Consider the following 19360-nt stretch of genomic DNA (forward strand, 5'->3'; position numbering starts at 1 on the left):
GAATACTAAAAATAAAGTATTTGAACGTCGAAAACAGGGTAAGTCAGTCGACGGCCAACCTACCATCTTCAAAGATACCACGATAGGAAGACTCTACACCGTTCACCCCAATCAACATGAATGCTTCTTTCTACGCCTGCTTTTGGTGAATGTGCCCGGTCCGACATCCTTTGATTATTTGAGGACTGTAAATGGTACTATACATGACACTTACCGTAGTGCATGCCAAGCTCTGAATATATTGGAGAATGACCAACACTGGGATAACTGCATCAATGACGCGTGCGAAACGTCAACCCCAAGTCAAATTCGTGCATTGTTTGGCATCATTTTAACAACTTGCTCTCCATCAGCTCCTACAGAGTTATGGGAAAAATATAAGTCAAAAATGTCCGAAGATATACTCCATCGAAAACAGTTAGAGACGTCAGATATGACTTTTGATTTTACATCAGAAATTTATAACTACACTTTAGTTGTTATAGAAGATTTGTGCGTACGTATGGCAAACAAACCTCTTCAGGATTTGGGAATGCCTTCACCTAACCGTATCGCTGCTGTTTCGACATGTGTAGAATTGGATCGTGAACAAAGTTACAGTACGAGTGATCTATTGTCGTATGTACAAAATACATTTCCAAGTTAACGTCGGAACAAAAAGACATTTATGATACGATAATGCATTGTGTCGATAACAACGTTGGAGAAATTTTCTTTTGGATGCGCCAGGAGGTACTGGTAAAACGTTTGTGATAAAACTGATTCTGGCATCAATTCGATCAAAAAATGATATAGCGTTGGCAATTGCGTCGTCTGGAATAGCCGCAACATTGCTGCCTGGTGGAAGAACTGCTCATTCCGCTTTGAAATTGCCTCTGAACTTGCATTCTACAGAAACTCCCACGTGCAATATTTGCAAATCATCTGGGATGGGTAAAGTATTGCAGCAATGCAAACTTATTATTTGGGATGAGTGCACAATGGCACACAAAAAATCACTCGTGGCTCTGGATCAATGCTTGAAAGATTTGCGAGGGAAGTCGAAACCCTAGCACATTAATATTGCTTGCGGGAGATTTCACGCAAACATTACCTATAATACCTAGATCAACTCCTGCAGACGAAATGAATGCTTGCCTGAAAAATTCTAATTTTTGGGCACACGTAAAAACATTAAAATTAACTACAAATGTGCGTGTCCGATTGCAAAACGATGACTCTGGTCAAACATTTTCAGATCAATTGCTGGCAATGGGAAACGGAAAGCTCCCAGTAGACTCAATTTCAGGACGTATACAACTACCTGCTGATTTCTGTAATTTAGTGACGTCCAAAAATGAATTGATTGAAAAGTATTTCCGAATATTCTAAAAAATTATAAAAATAATAAATGGCTAAGTGAAAGAGCGATTCTCGCACCCAAAAATATAGACGTCCACGAAATCAACAATATTGTTTTGACCAAGATTCGAGACCAGGCAGTCCTTTACAAGTCAGTCGACACAGTTTTGGAAACAAATGAAGCGGTTAATTATCCATCTGACTTTTTAAATTTCGTGGATCTTTCGGGGTTTCCACCACACGTGCTACAACTAAAAATAGGCGTACCAATAATACTTTTAAGAAATATCAACCCACCAAAGCTTTGCAATGGCAAGCGACTTGCCGTAAAAAAAACAATGGAAAAGCTAATAGAGGCCACAATCTTGACAGGGCCTTTTGAGGGTGAGGCTGTTCTTATTCCTCGCATTCCCATGATTCCAACGGATCTGCCTTTTCAATTTAAAAGATTGCAATTCCCAATTCGATTAGCATTTGCAATCACCATTAACAAAGCTCAAGGTCAATCATTAGAAAAATGTGGTATAGATCTCAATACTGATTGTTTTTCCCATGGACAATTGTACGTTGCATGTTCGAGGGTCGGTAAACCTGACAATTTATTTATATGCAGCGACAATTGGACAGCGAAGAATGTTGTATATTCGCAGGTTTTACGCAGTTAATTTGTATTGTATCTATCTATCTATATAAAAACGAGTTGTGTGTATGCATGTTTGTTTGTTTGTAAAAAGAGCGTTTGCATATGACGTCATTATTAGTACATACGGCTTTGTATATGGACAGACAATGGGAAAGCCAAGAATGTTGTATATTCGCAATTTTTACGTAGTTTGAAACACATATATAAATCTATCTATATTCACAGGTGGGACACAGGGACACAACTACAATGGCGCGTAACTAATATGGCGCGTAACGACTTACGCGCGCGGGGGGGCTTGGGGGGGCGCGAAGCGCCCCTCCAACTAGGGGTTGGGGTGGCGCAAAGCGCCACCCCAACAGCTAGTCTATATATAGATACAGTTTCTTTTTCAGTTTTTTTTCTTTTTTAGTTTTTTCTTTTCTTAGTTTTTTTTCTTTTTTAGTTTTTCTTTTTTAAGTTTCTTCTTTTTATTGATTTGTTTTCTTCAATTTGTCAATATTCATTCTAACATTGACACTTGGAAAAATCTTTATGTGCCAAGCAAGCTAAAGCTCCAACAATTTATAATAAACCTCAACATTTGGGTATCTGTTTTAAGGTTTTCGAATTACTTTAATCTTTTGTCAAAATATATTGAAATATTTATGCAATTCCCAGTTTTTTTTTATTTTTTCTTTTTTTTAGTTTTTTTTTCTTTTTAGTTTTTTACCTTTTTATTTTTTTTTACATTTTTTCTTTTTAGGTTTTATCTTTTTTTATTTTTTTTTATTTTTCATTTTTTTTTATTTCTTTTTAGTTTTTTTTTTTAGTTTTTTACCATTTTTATTTTTTCAGTTTGCTTTTTCTTCTTTATTTTTCAGACATCATATGCAAACCCTCAACAAAAAAATACATACAACTTATTTTTATATATATTTATAAGATATAATCTGGCGTAACAGACATAGTGTAACAGACAAAACAGACAGACAACTTATTTTTATGTATATAGATTACTAGCTGTTGGGGTGGAGCTTGCATACGTTACACTTGAATGGCTTTTAACGAGTGTGGGTTCTCATATCTATGGCAAGAGCATTCTTCTAATTAGAACTGTGCTTACATGCATCACACTTGAATGGCTTTTCCCCAGCATGGGTTCTCATGTGTATGGCTAGATTACTCGTCTGATTAAAACCGCGCTTGCATATATTACACTTGAATGTCTTTTCACCGGTGTAGGTTCTCATATGTATGGCAAGGGTAGGTTCTCATGTGTATGGCAAGATTGCTCTTCTGATTAAAACTGCGCTTGCATGCATCACACTTGAATGGCTTTTCATCGGTGTGGGTTCTCATGTGTATGGCAAGATTCTTGTCCCGATTAAAACTGTGCTTACCAATGTCACAGTTATATGGCTTTTCAACGGTGTGGGTTCTCAAGTGCATGGCAAGATTCTTGTCCCAAATAAAACTGTGCTTACCTACGTCACAGTTGAATGGCTTTTCACTGGCGAGGGTTCTCATGTGCATGGCAAGAGCATTCTTCCGATAAAAGCTTTGTTTGCATATGTCACACTTGAATGGCTTTTCATCGGTGTTGGTTCTCATGTGCATGGCAAGAGTGGATTCTCATGTGTCTGGCAAGATTACTCTTCTGATTAAAACTGCACTCGCATGCATCACACTTGAATGGCTTTTCATCGGTGTGGGTTCTCATGTGTATGGCAAGAGCATTCTTCCATTTAGAGCTGTACTTACATACGTCACACTTGAATGGCTTTTCCCCGGTGTGTGTTCTCATGTGTCTCACAAGATTACTCTTCTGATTAAAACTGCGCTCGCATGCATCACACTTGAATGGCTTTTCACCGGTGTAGGTTCTCATGTGTATGGCAAGAGAATTCTTCCATTTAGAGCGGTACTTACATATGTCACACTTGAATGGCTTTTCCCCGGTTTGGGTTCTCATGTGTATGGCAAGAGCATTCTTCCATTTAGAGCTGTACTTACATACGTCACACTTGAATGGCTTTTCCCCGGTGTGTGTTCTCATGTGTATGGCAAGATTACCCTTCTGATTAAAACTGTGCTTGCATACATCACACTTAAATGGCTTTTCCCCGGTGTGGGTTCTCATGTGTATGGGAAGATTACCCTTCTGATTAAAAGTGCGCTTGCATACATCACATTTGAATGGCTTTTCCCCGGTGTGGGTTCTCATGTGTATGGCAAGCTTACTCTTCTGATTAAAATTGTGTTTACATACATCACATTTGAATGGCTTTTCACCTGTGTGGGTGCTCATGTGTATGGCAAGAGCATTCTTCCAATTAGAGCTGTGCTTACATATGTCACATTTGAATGGTTTTTCACCGGTGTGGATCGTCTGGTTTTTACTAGTTTGAACTATTAGGTGTCTCATAAGATTATTGCTTATAGATCGTTTCTCATCATTTTGAAAAGATGTTTCATTCTTCTGATTTTCTGCGTCCTCTCCTTTTTGTCTGGTGGTTTCTTCAGCTGATGAGACAATTGTATTCGATAGTTCAGTTTCAGTATAGTCCGTTTTTAACAGATTTGACTGATGGGTCTCATTTGCAAAAATGATCGCATGATCAGAGGCTTCTTCATTCATTGAATTTATCTTGGACAAAAAAAATTTGACTTATATCTTCAAGCTTCAAACTAAAGCTGAAATGCCATGGCAATTATGAATTAACATTAAAAAATGTGTGCTCAAACTGAGCAGTTGTGCTAAACTGTTTCAGATTTCAAGACAAACAGAAATAATTCTTTACTTTAAGGATTTTGATTATACGTTGGTAAAAGCAAGAAAAGAAAATACACAGTTACTCGTTTAAAGAGAGTAGATATATGTGTTATATATTGAATTATTACATTGTCTCCGAAGCCGTCACCAAATGCAGCTACATGGTACTTTTTGGCTTGCAGTTCGAAATCAGTAATGTTGATGAAATCATGCAATATCAGGCTGGAAAATTAATAAGCAGTTCTGAAGCTGTTTGGCGAACTCTTTCATTTCCGGTACATGAACGAAGTCCAGCTGTTTTTCACGAAGCGCCCCCGCACGAATCGCCCCCACCAACTAGCTGTTGGTGTGGCTTTTTACACAACACCAACACTTAGTTGGTGGGGGGGGGTTCGCGGCCCTCCCCAGATCCCCCCCCAACCAACCCCCCCCCCCCCCGCGCGAGAGTCGTTACGCGCCATTGTAGTTCGTGTCCCTGTTTTCCACCTGTGAAAATAGATAAATATGTATATATATATATATATATATATATATATATATATATATATATATATATATATATATATATATATATAATATATATATATTTATATATATATATATATATACAAACATATATATATATATATACACATATATATATATACAAATATATATATATATATATATATATATATATATATATATATATATATATATATATATATATATATATATATATATACTAGCTGTTGGGGTGGCGCTTCGCGCCACCCAACACCTAGTTGGTGGGGGCGCTTCGCGCCCCCCCCAAGCCCCCCGCGCGCGTAAGTCGTTACGCGCCATAATAGTTACGCGCCATTGTAGTTGTGTCCCTATGTCCCACCTGTGAATATAGATATATATATATATATATGGTTTTAACTACGTAAAACTTGCGAATATACAACATTCTTTGCTGTCCCATTGTCTTTGCATATAAATAGATTGTCAGGTTATCCCCCTGTTTCCCCCGGTGTCCCCGTTGTAGTTGTGTCCTGTGTCCCGGTCGTCATTTATATTCCCTGTGTCCCGGGTCCGGTCATCATTTGTATCCCGGTGTCCCGGTCTGTATATACATTCGTTTTTTAGTTTTGTTTTTCTCCTTTATTTTTTTCCTTTTTTTTTCTTTTTTAGCTTATTTAGATTTTAGATTTTTTAGTTTTTTTTATTAGTTTTTAGTTTTTATTTCTTTTTAGTTTTTTTGTCCCGGTCGTGCATTTATATCCCCCTGTTTCCCCCGGTGTCCCCGTTGTAGTTGTGTCCCTGTGTCCCGGTCGTTATTTATATTCCCTGTGTCCCCGTCGTCATTTGTATCCCGGTGTATTTTTAGTTTTTTTGTAGTTTTTGCCTTTTTTTTTAGTTTTTTTAGTTTTTTAGCTTTTTTATTAGTTTTTAGTTTTTTTTGTAGTTTTTGCCTTTTAGATAGTTTTTTTTTTTTTACTTATGTCCTGGTCGTCATTTATACTCCCTGTGTCCCGGTGCTTTGTTGATTGCTAATCGAACATTCCTTTTGTCCTGGTCGCTTTCTCTTTGAGTGTCGTCATTTATTAGTTTTTTCCTTTTTTTTTTAGTTTTTTATTGGTTTTTACCTTTATTTTAGCTTATTTTTCAGTTTTTTCCTTTTTTTAGTTTTTTTTATTTTTATTTTTTTTAGTTTTTTACCTTTTTTTAGTTTTTTATTTTTTTTAGTTTTTTAGCTTTTTTTACTTTTTTTATTAGTTTTTAGTTTTTTTTTTGTAGTTTTTGCCTTTTTTTAGTTTTTTCAGTTTTTTTTTTAGTTTTTTATTGGTTTTTACCTTTATAGTTTTTTTAGTTTTTTAGCTTTTTTATTTTTTTTATTAGTTTTTAGTTTTTTTTGTAGTTTTTGCCTTTTTTTAGTTTTTTCAGTTTTGACGTCACCTAATCCAGTTTTTTCAGGTGACGTCACCTGACACATCCATCCACACATCCATCCACACATCCACAGACAGACAACTTATTTTATACTAGCTGTTGGGGTGGCGCTTCGCGCCACCCCAACACCTAGTTGGTGGGGCGCTTCGCGCCCCCCCCAAGCCCCCCCGCACGCGTAAGTCGTTACGCGCCATAATAGTTACGCGCCATTGTAGTTGTGTCCCTATGTCCCACCTGTGAATATAGATAGATATATATATATGGTTTTAACTACGTAAAACTTGCGAATATACAACATTCTTTGCTGTCCCATTGTCTTTGCATATAAATAGATTGTCAGGTTTACCGACTCTTGAACATGCAACATATAATGGTCCATGGGAAAACAATCTGTATTCAGATCTATACCTCATGATTCTAATGATTGCCCTTGAGCTTTGTTGATGGTGATTGCTAATCGACCATTCCCTGTCCCGGTGTCCCGGTCGTCATTTACATCCCCTGTTTCCCCCGGTGTCCCCGTTGTAGTTGTGTCCCTGTGTCCCGGTCGTCATTTATATTCCCTGTGTCCCGGGTCCCGGTCGTCATTTGTATCCCGGTGTCCCGGTCTGTATATACATTCGTTTTTTAGTTTGTTTTTCTCCTTTATTTTTTTCCTTTTTTTTCTTTTTTAGCTTATTTAGATTTTTAGATTTTTTAGTTTTTTTATTAGTTTTTAGTTTTTTTTTCTTTTTAGTTTTTTTTGTCCCGGTCGTCATTTATATCCCCCTGTTTCCCCCGGTGTCCCCGTTGTAGTTGTGTCCCTGTGTCCCGGTCGTCATTTATATTCCCTGTGTCCCGGTCGTCATTTGTATCCCGGTGTACCGGAGTTGTGTCCCTGTGTCCCGGTCGTCATTTATATTCCCTGTGTCCCGGGTCCCGGTCGTCATTTGTATCCCGGTGTCCCGGTCTGTATATACATTCGTTTTTTAGTTTTGTTTTTCTCCTTTATTTTTTTCCTTTTTTTTCTTTTTTAGCTTATTTAGATTTTTAGATTTTTTAGTTTTTTTATTAGTTTTTAGTTTTTTTTTCTTTTTAGTTTTTTTGTCCCGGTCGTCATTTATATCCCCCTGTTTCCCCCGGGTCGTCATTTATACTCCCTGTGTCCCGGTGCTTTGTTGATTGCTAATCGAACATTCCTTTTGTCCTGGTCGCTTTCTCTTTGAGTGTCGTCATTTATTTTTTTCTTTTTTAGTTCTTTTAGTTTTTACCTTTTTTAGTTTTTTTTAGTTTTTAGTTTTTTTAGTTTTTTACCTTTTTTTAGTTTTTTTAGTTTTTTTTAGTTTTTTAGCTTTTTTATTTTTTTTATTAGTTTTAGTTTTTTTGTAGTTTTTGCCTTTTTTTTAGTTTTTTTAGTTTTTTAGCTTTTTTATTAGTTTTTAGTTTTTTTTGTAGTTTTTGCCTTTTTTTAGTTTTTTTAGTTTTTTAGCTTTTTTATTTTTTTTATTAGTTTTTAGTTTTTTTTGTAGTTTTTGCCTTTTTTTTCTCTTTGAGTGTCGTCATTTATTAGTTTTTTCCTTTTTTTTTTTAGTTTTTTATTGGTTTTTACCTTTATTTTAGCTTATTTTTCAGTTTTTTCCTTTTTTTTTAGTTTTTTTATTTTTTTTAGTTTTTTACCTTTTTTTAGTTTTTTAGTTTTTTAGCTTTTTACTTTTTTTTATTAGTTTTTAGTTTTTTTTGTAGTTTTTGCCTTTTTTTTAGTTTTTTCAGTTTTTTTTTTAGTTTTTTATTGGTTTTTACCTTTATAGTATTTTAGTTTTTTAGCTTTTTTATTTTTTTTTATTAGTTTTTAGTTTTTTTGTAGTTTTTGCCTTTTTTTAGTTTTTTCAGTTTTGACGTCACCTGATCCAGTTTTTTCAGGTGACGTCACCTGACACATCCATCCATCCATCCATCCACAGACAACTTATTTTTATATAGATAGAAGATATATAGATATATATATATATATATATATATATATATATATATATATATATATATATATATATATACAAACTCAGAGGCAATTTAAAAGCGGAATGAGCAGTTCTTTCACCAGGTAGCAACCTTGCGGCTATTCTGGACGACGCAATTGCCAACGCTATGTCATTTTTGATCGAATTGATGCCAGAATCAATTTTAACAGAAACGTTTTACCAGTACCGCCTGACGCATCCAAAAAGAAGATTTCTCCAAAGTTGTTATCGACACAATGTATTATTTTATCATAAATGTCCTTTTGCTCAGACGTTAACTTAGAAATATTATTTTGTACCTACGACAATGGATCACTCGTGTTGTAACTTTGTTCACGATCCAATTCTACACATGTCGAAACAGCAGCTTTACGATTAGGTGAAGGCATTCCCAAATCCTGAAGAGGTTTTTTTGCCATATATAAGCACATATCTTCAATAATAACTAAAATGTAGCTATTAATTTCTGATGTAAAATCAAGAGTCATATAACCGTTTTCGATGGAGTATATCCTCGGCCATTTTCGATTTATATTTTCCCCATAGCTCTGTAGGAGCTGAAGGATAGCATGAAGTTAGTATGATTCCAAACAATGCACGAATTTGACTTGAAGTTGACGTTTCGCACTTGTCATTGATGCAGTTATCCCAGTGTTGGTCATTCTCCAATAAATTCAGAGCTTGGCATGCACTACGGTATAAAGGTAATAAAGTAATAACGGTAATAACGGTAATAAAGGGTATGTTGATTGGGGTGAATGGTGTAGAGTCTTCCTATCGTGGTATCTTTTAAGATGGTTGGTTGGCCGTCGACTGACTTACCCTGTTTTCGACGGTAAAAATGATTCATTTTTCAGCATTCCACGTGTAATACGAAGGTATTTCAGTATACAGCAGTTTTTTTTTACAGAAGAAGCATTTTGACATAACGAAAAGAAAGCAGTTAACAATTTATCCGGTGGATTCAGGGCTCTTTGTTGCACGTTGGATTCCAAAAAATAAACACGTTGGCTATTCTGTAAGTGTACCGCTAAGTGAAAAACAGCTGGACTTCGTTCATGTATCGTAAATGAAAGAGTTCGCCAAACAGCTTCAAAACTGCTTATTTATCTTCCAGCCTGATATTGCGCGATTTCCTCAACATCACTGATTTCGAACTGCAAGCCAAAAACTGCCATGTAGCTGCATTTGGTGACGTATTTACATATGTATTTGATTGCCTTTACGGAGTTACAGTACTTAACATTTATGTGTATATTAAATGTTTTTGACAATAAAGGTGAATATGGAACAACCCACTGAATATCTACTTCGATGGTGGTACCGTGATGCTTCTTTATTATTGCTGTTTTACAACCATTTTCAGTAGATCTTTTATATTGTGGGTAACCATCATTGCCAGTAATTTTCTTGGGTACTAAAAGTCGAGTATATTTCTTTGTGCACCTTCCTTTGGCCATGTATGGTGATTTTTCATTCAGTGCACCGCAAGGTCCATGTATCATATTTTTAACCACAAATCATATAAGCCCTTATCGACATTTTCATCAGGAATTTCAGCGGAAATCACATCGTCAATTTCATTAGAACTAATTTTATTATATTTACAATCGACAATGAAAGCTAGTATCTAATACACAAATCAATCAATCTATTAATATTGTGAAATGTTTAATAAGTCCTGCTAAAGGTTTTTTGACCCAATAAGACTTGACCCAAGTTCTTTTGGGCCTAAAATGCGATTTGAAATACAATAACTATTACATTAAAAAAAGAGAGAGAGAACACACACTAGAATACAGAAAGTCAGCAGTGACGGCATAAGGCTTTAAAACCGATAGATACGGAATATACTATTGGGGCTACTGACCCCTCAAGACGTTATTACACATACCTGGGTCTTACACAACACTATACTACAGCTGTATGCTATTGTATAGCATATCTGATTGTTGAGTGATGCTATTGTATACCTGTTTATTACGTAACTAAATAGTAATCTTTGCTCAGATTCAATCGAACAGCAGTTTCTAAGTACAATTATATTTTTTTAACATGCGAAAAAGAGTAAGAAACCCTTCTATAACGATTTAGTTAAACTCCTAACCTATTCACTGCTCCTTCTCTAACCAGTGTAATTAGATTTTTCCATAGTGAATACAAAAATGATGATGGCACAAAAAACTATTGTCACTAAAAATCGTAAACCCTGCCGTACAATCATTGGCGTGGCAAGAATCCTAGTTCTTAGGGAGGGGGAAATATCACAAAGGTCTTTGTAGCTACTTTGTAAACAAAGTACGTACTTCAGATTTACCCAATGACACTTATATAGTACCCATGTATAATGAAATATTTTGATCCTTGATGTAATAGGAGCTTAAGGCTAATGTTTTTCTTACTATAGAGCGTAATCGTCTCTTACAAGGTTACCGCCAACGCAGTGAATTACAAACAGGAAAAGACTATGGCCTTTTGTTAGTTTAATTTAATTTAATAGTAAGAGACGAACGTCCGACAATCAGGAAGCTAAGTAAGTTAGGTTGCTAGTAATGCATAATACTTCAGTCACTTGGGGCTATAGTTTGTCCTTCAATGTAAACTTTTTATAAGTTAGTTCGTTCTTTACTGTGAAAGTTGGACCTGATCGTCTCTTGCTAGGTTGCTAGCTACCACTGCAACCCGGATAAGCGATGTCATAAGAGGTGATGTCATAACATTTTTGTTTTTCTATTTACGTCATACATGGTTCTAATGAAACTTGTATAAAATCCTCAAAGAAAAACAGTAGAGCAACGAAATTCGTACTTGAGGCTATTCATAATAAGATTTTATTATTACAGAGATATGGGCTTGAACTAATTTGAACCACTCAGTATTCTTCAGCCAATCGGAAAATTCTACGAAAATTCTGATTCGTCTTAATTAGTGCTAATGAAATCTCGGTATAAGTAAAATCTTATTTTAAATGGGCTTATACTTTATGATTATCTTTCAGTTTGCCTTTAATATCGAAAAATTTATTATTTTATTTTTCATTTTCTAAATTATTTCTCATTCTTTCATAAAAGGTGTGGAATAAGAGTCTTAATAAAGTGTCTACAATATGAATAATAATAAGGTGTCTTAATAAGAGGTGTAGCTCATTCCTTAAAAAAAAGAAAACGGGGACTTGGGAGACAATATAATAATTCAATATATAACAAACATATCTATTCTCTTTAAACAAGCAACTGTGTATTTTGCTTTTCTTGCTTTTACCAATGTATAATCAAAATCCTTAAAGTAAAGAATTATTTCTGTTTGTCATAAAATCTAAAACAGTTTAGTACAACGGCTCAGTTTGAGCAGACATTTTTTTATGTTAATTCATACTTGCCATTACATCTCAGCTTTAGTTTGAAGCTGGAAAAAAAAGATACAAGTCAAAGTTTGAGTGTCAAAGAAGAATTCAATGAATAAAGGAGCCTCTGATCATGCGATCAATTTCGCAAAAGAAACCCATCAGTCCAATCTGTTAAAAACGAACTGTACTGAAGCTGAACTATCGAATACAGTAGTCTCATCAGCTGAAGAAACCACCAGACAAAAAGAAGAGGACGCGGAAAATCAGAAGAATGAAATATCTTTTCAAAATGATGAGAAACGATCTATAAGCAATAATCTTATGAGACACCTGACACTTCAAACTAGTAAACACCAGACGATCCACACCGAGGAAAAGCCATTCAAGTGTGATGTATGCAAGAAAAGTTTTAATCTGAAGGGTAATCTTGCCAAACACATGAGAATCCACACCGGGGAAAAGCCATTCAAGTGTGACATATGTAAATACAGCTCTAATTGGAAGAGTGCTCTTGCCGTACACATGAGAACCCACACAGGTGAAAAGCCATTCAAGTGTGATGTATGCAAGCGCAGTTTTAAACAGAAGAGTACGCTTGCCATACACATGAGAATCCACACCGGGGAAAAGCCATTCAAGTGTGATGTATGCAAGAAAAGTTTTAATCTGAAGGGTAATCTTTCCAAACACATGAGAATCCACACCGGGGAAAAGCCATTCAAGTGTGACATATGTAAATACAGCTCTAATTGGAAGCATGCTCTTGCCATACACATGAGAACCCACACCGGGGAAAAGCCATTCAAGTGTGATGTATGCAAGAAAACTTTTAATCAGAACGGTAATCTTAACATACACATGAGAGTCCACACCGGGGAAAACCCACTCAAGTGTAGCATATGTAAGTACAGCTCTAATTGCAAGAGTGCTCTTGCCGTACACATGAGAACCCACACAGGTGAAAAGCCAATCAAGTGTGATGTATGCAAGCGCAGTTTTAAACAGAAGAGTACGCTTGCCATACCAATGAGAATCCACACCGGGGAAAAGCCATTCAAGTGTGATGTATGCAAGCACAGTTTTAATCAGAAGAGTACACTTGCCATAAACATGAGAACACACACCGGGGAAAAGTCATTCAAGTGTAATGTATGTAAGCACAGTGTCAATGTCAAGGGTAATCTTGCAATACACATGAGAATCCACACCGGTGAAAAGCCATTCAAGTGTGATGTATGCAAGCACAGTTTTAATCAGAAGAGTAATCTTGCCATACATATGAGAATCCACACTGGGGAAAAGCCATTCAAGTGTGATGTATGCAAGCACAGTTTTAATCAGAAGATTCATCTTGCCAACCACATGAGAACACACACCGGGGAAAAGCCATTCAAGTGTGATGTATGCAAGCACAGATTTAATCAGAAGGGTTATCTTTCGATACACATGAGAACACACACCGGTGAAAAGCCATTCAACTCTGAAATAGGTAAGCAGTTTTAATTGGGACAAGAATCTTGCCATACACATGAGAACCCACCTCGGTGAAAAGTCATTCAAGTGTGATGCATGCAAGCGCAGTTTTAATCAGAAGAGCAATCTTGCCATGCACATGAGAACCCACTCTTGCCATACGCATGAGAACTCACACTTGGGAAAATCCATTCAAGTGTGATGTATGTAAGCACAGTTCTAACTAGAAGAATGTTCTTGTCACAGGCATGAGAACCCACACTTGTTAAAAGTCATTCAAGTGTGATGTATGCAAGCGCAGTTTTAATGTCAAGGTTAAATTTGTCATGTACATGAGAACCAAACAAATACAAAGTCGAAACAATAGGGAAAATCTTTTCAAGACAGTGGAAATCAATTCTGTGAATATTTCGGCCCTATGTCCAAGGGCTGTCTTCAGCACAATACGAGAAAGAGAGACAAAAACTATGTATATATGAATAAACTTACATTAAAATGCGAAAATTAAAACTAATAATGTTAAAAACTTTTTAAAAACAGCCCTAGCATCCTTACTTCAACGAAGTTCAACCAGGACTCGTTGAAAGTAATTCCTTGTACATTAAAACGCATTAAATTACATTAAAATGCAATTTTTTTTAAATATATTTTTTTTAATTCTGAAAGGTTTTAAAATACATCAGTTTCCTATCAAATGAGTTATTCAACACCTCTATGATTTTCCAGTGCCGAGCTACCTGAGGTGAAAAACGGAAAAAAATGCCGTGGATGCAGAATATCCTGGTTGCCACTTTTCTTGATTTTCAAACCAATATATTTTACTTTTTATTCAAGACAAGGTACAGTTAGTTTCCTAAACAGGGGTATTTGGCAAGGCGGGTCTATTGGTGTACTTTTTTTTTATCTGACTCTAGTTTTAGGTGTTGTGGGACATTTGTTTTTTACTACAAGGGGTGATCATCTCTTACAAGGCTTCTACCTACCGCTGCAACCCGGACTAGGCTACTAGCTACCGCCGTAAAAATGAATTTAATATAATATTTTAAACATGCTCTTTCCTGTTACAAACAGGAAAAGCCTATGGCTTTTTCTTATTTGGAATAGTAAGAGGAAGAACTTCAGAGAGGGAGGTATTAAAATAAACCCTATATGTGCCATGGTTTGTTCTTCAATAGATTTCAGCTATCTCTACAGCCACGATACCGATGGGACTTAAATAATCCCCATTTGGAGTTAACCAGCCCGATTTTTGTGTAATTTTTTAGTGTCTTAGCGAATTTATTGTCTTGGCCTATTCATAAATCATTATTCATATGTCTGTGATTAACAATGGTAAGCATACCCGCTTGTCACGTGGGTGACCGGGGTTCGATTCCTCCTTGGAGACAATTTATTAACATATTGACTTCAAGTCCCCGATGGTACTGTGGTAAGCAAACTCGCTTGTCACGTAGGAGATCAGGGTTAAATTCCCTGTTGGAAGAAATTTTTAATATATTGACTCTAAATATAACCATACAAGCCTATACTATTTTTATGTTGCCTATGCAAGTTATAATATTCTAGAGTTTGTTCTTTCTTATGATTTTCATAAAAAATTGATTCCTCTAATTATGCATTTCTTGTATTATTATCTTGTCCAGTGGTTAACTTGTATAAATATTGTATTCACTTGTTACCAAACATGGTTATAAGCTATATGATTATAACATCCTTCATCAAGTTTTTACAGGAAAATGTAGTTTTTTTTGTCAAGATTTATTCTATTTTAAAAACTATTTTGTTTTTAATTACAAAAGGTTCAAGATGTAGCGGTTTCATTTAAAGTCAGCCATTATACAGCTTTCTATGATTTTCCAGTGCCCAGTTGCTTAGGAGAAAAAACGGAAAGAAAAAAGATCCCACATATGCAGATTGTCGTGGTTGCATCCACTTTTTCTTGATTTTCAAGCCAATTAGTTTCATCGTTGTTCAGGCCAAGAGACGGTAAAATTTCTATAAAGAGGCATTGGAAAAGGCGGTACTAATAGTGTACTTCTTATTTGATCAGATTTTTTTTGGGATTTATGGATTATTTTAGTTTTTACTATGAAGCTTAATCGTCTCTTACTAGGTTGCTAGCTACCGCTATAACCCGGATCTTTAAGATAAACTTCATTAATCATATATTTAATATATCCTATATGTTCGTTAGGAATTAGTTAGGAAGGCTGGCTTTCATCAGATTTACCCGAGTTTGAATCCGAATTGCAAAGTAAATTTGTTTATACTATCTTATCTAAAGATAAGTGTGTGTTGCATCATTATCTATGTAACGATTCTTTATAATATTTCAATTAGTATTAGTATGGACTACACTTCGCTCTATAATGTAACTATGGGACGTGATCGTCTCCTACTAGATTGCTAGCTACCGCTGCAACCGGGATTTAGGTTCATCCTACTTAAAAAAGTGAAGATAATATGAATGAGCCACAGAGTTCAGTTTCTTTAGACTTGAGTTCTTTCTTCACTATGAAACCTTCACTATGAATCTGTATTGAACAATATGTTGCACGGAAAATCTGGCTTTATCTCAGATTTTAAAGAAAGATTAAGACGGCTAGGCCAGTTCTACGGGTGACGAATAACAGATTGTCAAAGATTCTACTTTTTGGCCTTTTATCTGGGGTCAAATGAAAAGTAAGCTGTCTAAAACTCGGGTGGTAAGCGGTCGTAAGAAAGGATTTAAAGAATATTGGAACTGTATTGAATGGAGAAAAAGGTGAAACTTATGTATAACCAAGGAGCAACCAAAAGTTATTTTTAGTTGTAGTAAAAGTAGTAGTCAATTCAAAGAGAAAATAGAGACTAGTGTTTGTAGTACCATACTAAAAAGTCTGTTGAAATTCCATCGATCTATTTATGCGACGTATTTTCAAATTAGTAAATCAAATTACTGCTTATTCCAGGAAAGAAAAATAGGCCTAGCTTTTTAAAACCAGGTTATCTAATTCTAAGCACCAAATCTAGACTGACAAGGAAATTCGTTTCTACTATTATTGCTACTATAAAGTCACTGCAAGACCAAGCCACCTGAGGCCAACACAGTTGCAAACGCTCTTACTCCATCCCAACCTATTCAAGCTTCCTTCTTTCACCCTCCCTAGAAGTTCTTATTCTTTTTAAATCTTTCCTTACGACATCCGCCGACCCAATTTTGGCAACAACATGGTTTTCGTCTGGCTGACAAGGACCATCTTTGGCAATCTGTCATCCTTCATTCATGGAACATGTCCTAGCCATCTCATCTTTTCTCGCATTGTAGCCCTAGAAAGCTTGATTTAAAGGTGTTTTTTGTCTAGCTTACAGTGTGAGATGCGGTCTGTCGCATACCATACAGTCAGTCTGACGCTCCTTCCCTCCCCCTGGATAAATTTCTGCCGGCACCCTTGGAATGACTATCTAAAATTCGTTTGATTTTTTCTCCGCAAGTTAAACCTGGCATATTACAAATAATTGAGTTTCCAGTGGGAATATCATTTTTCTCCGAGTAACATTTTTTCCAAATGTTGTTTGTTTTCCTGTGTTGAAATTCATTGAGGCTTTTGGGAAGGGACTTGAGTTTTCCTTTTTTAATCTGTACTTAAAAGAAGAAATTCTCAATCTCAACACTTTGCACAATTAAAGCCGAGTATGCACATTATGTTAGAAATCCTTAAGAACATAGGACTTTCAAAATACTGGAAAATAACAACTACCTTGAATCACTGAAAGGAGAGCAAAACTTAATTCAAGATTCAATAAAAATTTAACAATTAACGGACGCAGCCTTAGACGAAGAACAGTACTATGATTATTGTTATTTAAGAATTAACGACGCTTCTTGACTACTAAGGTCCTTGCGTCGGCCCTGCAGTGCATTCCTGCAGCGTGATTCGATCTCTGGGTCCCGTATTACCAAGCTAAGGTCAAATCCACTGCGCCACCACAGGACAAAAGTACTGTGAAATATGTTGAAGCTTAACATTTAAATCTTTCGCTTGAAGCAACCATAGCGAAATTATAGAATAACAAAGCCTGAATTAATTCTGCTACAAATAGTACAGCGCCATATTCGACCTTAACAATAAAAATGTAAAATCATATTGATGTATGATTTATAAAGAGGGATAAACTTTGGTTTTTTCATTAGCAACCACTAAAATCTTTTCAAACACCATAGTGTTTTCAGTCACCATGTCCTTCATAAGATAGATTAGGGTTATACAATTTATATTAAATAGTTGACGTGGCTATGCCGCGCTTGATGGTTGACAGGTTACGAAAATGCGTTGTTTGGCTATTAATTTTGGACTAAACGAAAAACAGGTCGTCCCCAAATGAGAAGGGGAAGAAGTCGTAAGAAACCGTTTAAAAGAAACTGTTACTTTATGGAAAGGGGAACTGAAGCTTTGAACAGACTGGGTCGGGTGAAGAGTGCGTACAGTTATTAATAGTTAAGGTAGTATTAGATTTTATTTAGGGTCAAGTAGCCGGAGTTTATAGACTTGCTATCATCTTTTTCGAAATTAATAGATTTCAACAATCGATACTGATTTCGCTGTGTAACAATTAGCTTTAACACAAATAAAATTCATGCCACGTCGAGTGTTTGAAAAGGAGGGTGGAACGATTCTTATTTAAAAACCTTGATTAGACTCGTAACATTATTTTCCGCTACACGCAACACCTGCTGTAAATGATTTTTAAAATTGTACAGCTTTTTGGTTAAATAGTGAATATACGCACTTGTATAAATCGTGTTAATCGTGGACTCCATGAAAGGAGGTAAAGCCTGAAAGTTTGAATTGATTGGGGTGCAGATTAAGCTTGCACGGCTGTGATGGTCTTAGGCAGCTTGGTGTTGCAGTAAGTTTATGATGATTTGACAATTCATAACATAAGAAGACCAATCTCTATAATCCCCAGAACCCATAAAACACAAATGAAATACCAGAAGCACTGATTATCCATAAAAAATGTATTTAATTAGCTCCTTCCACAGCTAAATTACCGTGGTTTATTGAGTTAAAGATAAAAGCAAGTAAACTTCGGCAATATACGCTGAGTAAAAATTTCCAAAGCGTCGAAAATTAAACACACTTAATGAATCACAGGCAAAACCGAGCTTTTTTGGTTGGATTGCCTCCTGGTAACAGCCTGATTTTGGAAAATTCATGGTATACACTTTGGTATTAGCACATAGGGCACTTTTATAGACTAATGTTTCTTAGCACATCCTATAGACGTTTCACCCACTTTCATAGACCTTGGAAGATAATCATGTAGTGGCGCAGTGGTACTAATTGCTGCTTGATAATACGGGACCTGGAGATCAATCTCACCACCTGCAAGGCCCATAATTTTATTCTGATAATGAGATTATGCGAAAGCATCGATACTAATTCAAACAACAAAAGAAGGAGAGCTTGGAAGGCATCAACTGACCCTTAGTAGCTGGAGGATGTGAATTCTTTCCCTAAAATCTCACAATTTCGGAAATTCAGTTTTCCACATAGTTCTCTAATATTCCATAGCACCTATTATATAGAAATTTTCTCCGCTTTCTTAGAAATTGAAAGATATCAACTGAAGCTTAGTACCTGGAGGGTGTCTTCTTTCAACAAAATGTCACTATTCCGGCAATTTAATTTTCCGGAAAATTCATGGTATACACTTTGGTATTAGCACATAGGGCACTTTTATAGCACATCCTACAGACGTTTCACCCACTTTCATAGACCTTGGAAGATAATCATGTAGTGGCGCAGTGGTACTAATTGCTGCTTGATAATACGGGACCTGGAGATCAATATCACCACCTGCAAGGCCCATAATTTTATTCTGATGATGAGATTATGCGAAAGAAT

General features: G+C 35.8%; 2 protein-coding genes across 2 annotated transcripts; one reads left to right on the forward strand and one right to left on the reverse strand.

The window, feature by feature from the left end:
* Positions 1-3557: 3557 nt before the first annotated feature.
* Positions 3558-4604, reverse strand: LOC136042622 (zinc finger protein 239-like). Its single transcript, XM_065727589.1, has one exon. It carries the CDS (start codon positions 4602-4604, stop codon positions 3558-3560), a length of 1047 nt encoding a protein of 348 aa, XP_065583661.1.
* A 7504-nt stretch (positions 4605-12108) lies between these two features.
* LOC136042618 (zinc finger protein 182-like) lies at positions 12109-13499 on the forward strand. The gene has a single exon (XM_065727584.1). It carries the CDS (start codon positions 12318-12320, stop codon positions 13497-13499), a length of 1182 nt encoding a protein of 393 aa, XP_065583656.1. The 5' UTR covers positions 12109-12317.
* Positions 13500-19360: the final 5861 nt, after the last annotated feature.

Source organism: Artemia franciscana, unplaced genomic scaffold, assembly GCF_032884065.1.
Source record: "Artemia franciscana unplaced genomic scaffold, ASM3288406v1 Scaffold_1606, whole genome shotgun sequence".
Classification (NCBI taxonomy): domain Eukaryota; kingdom Metazoa; phylum Arthropoda; class Branchiopoda; order Anostraca; family Artemiidae; genus Artemia; species Artemia franciscana.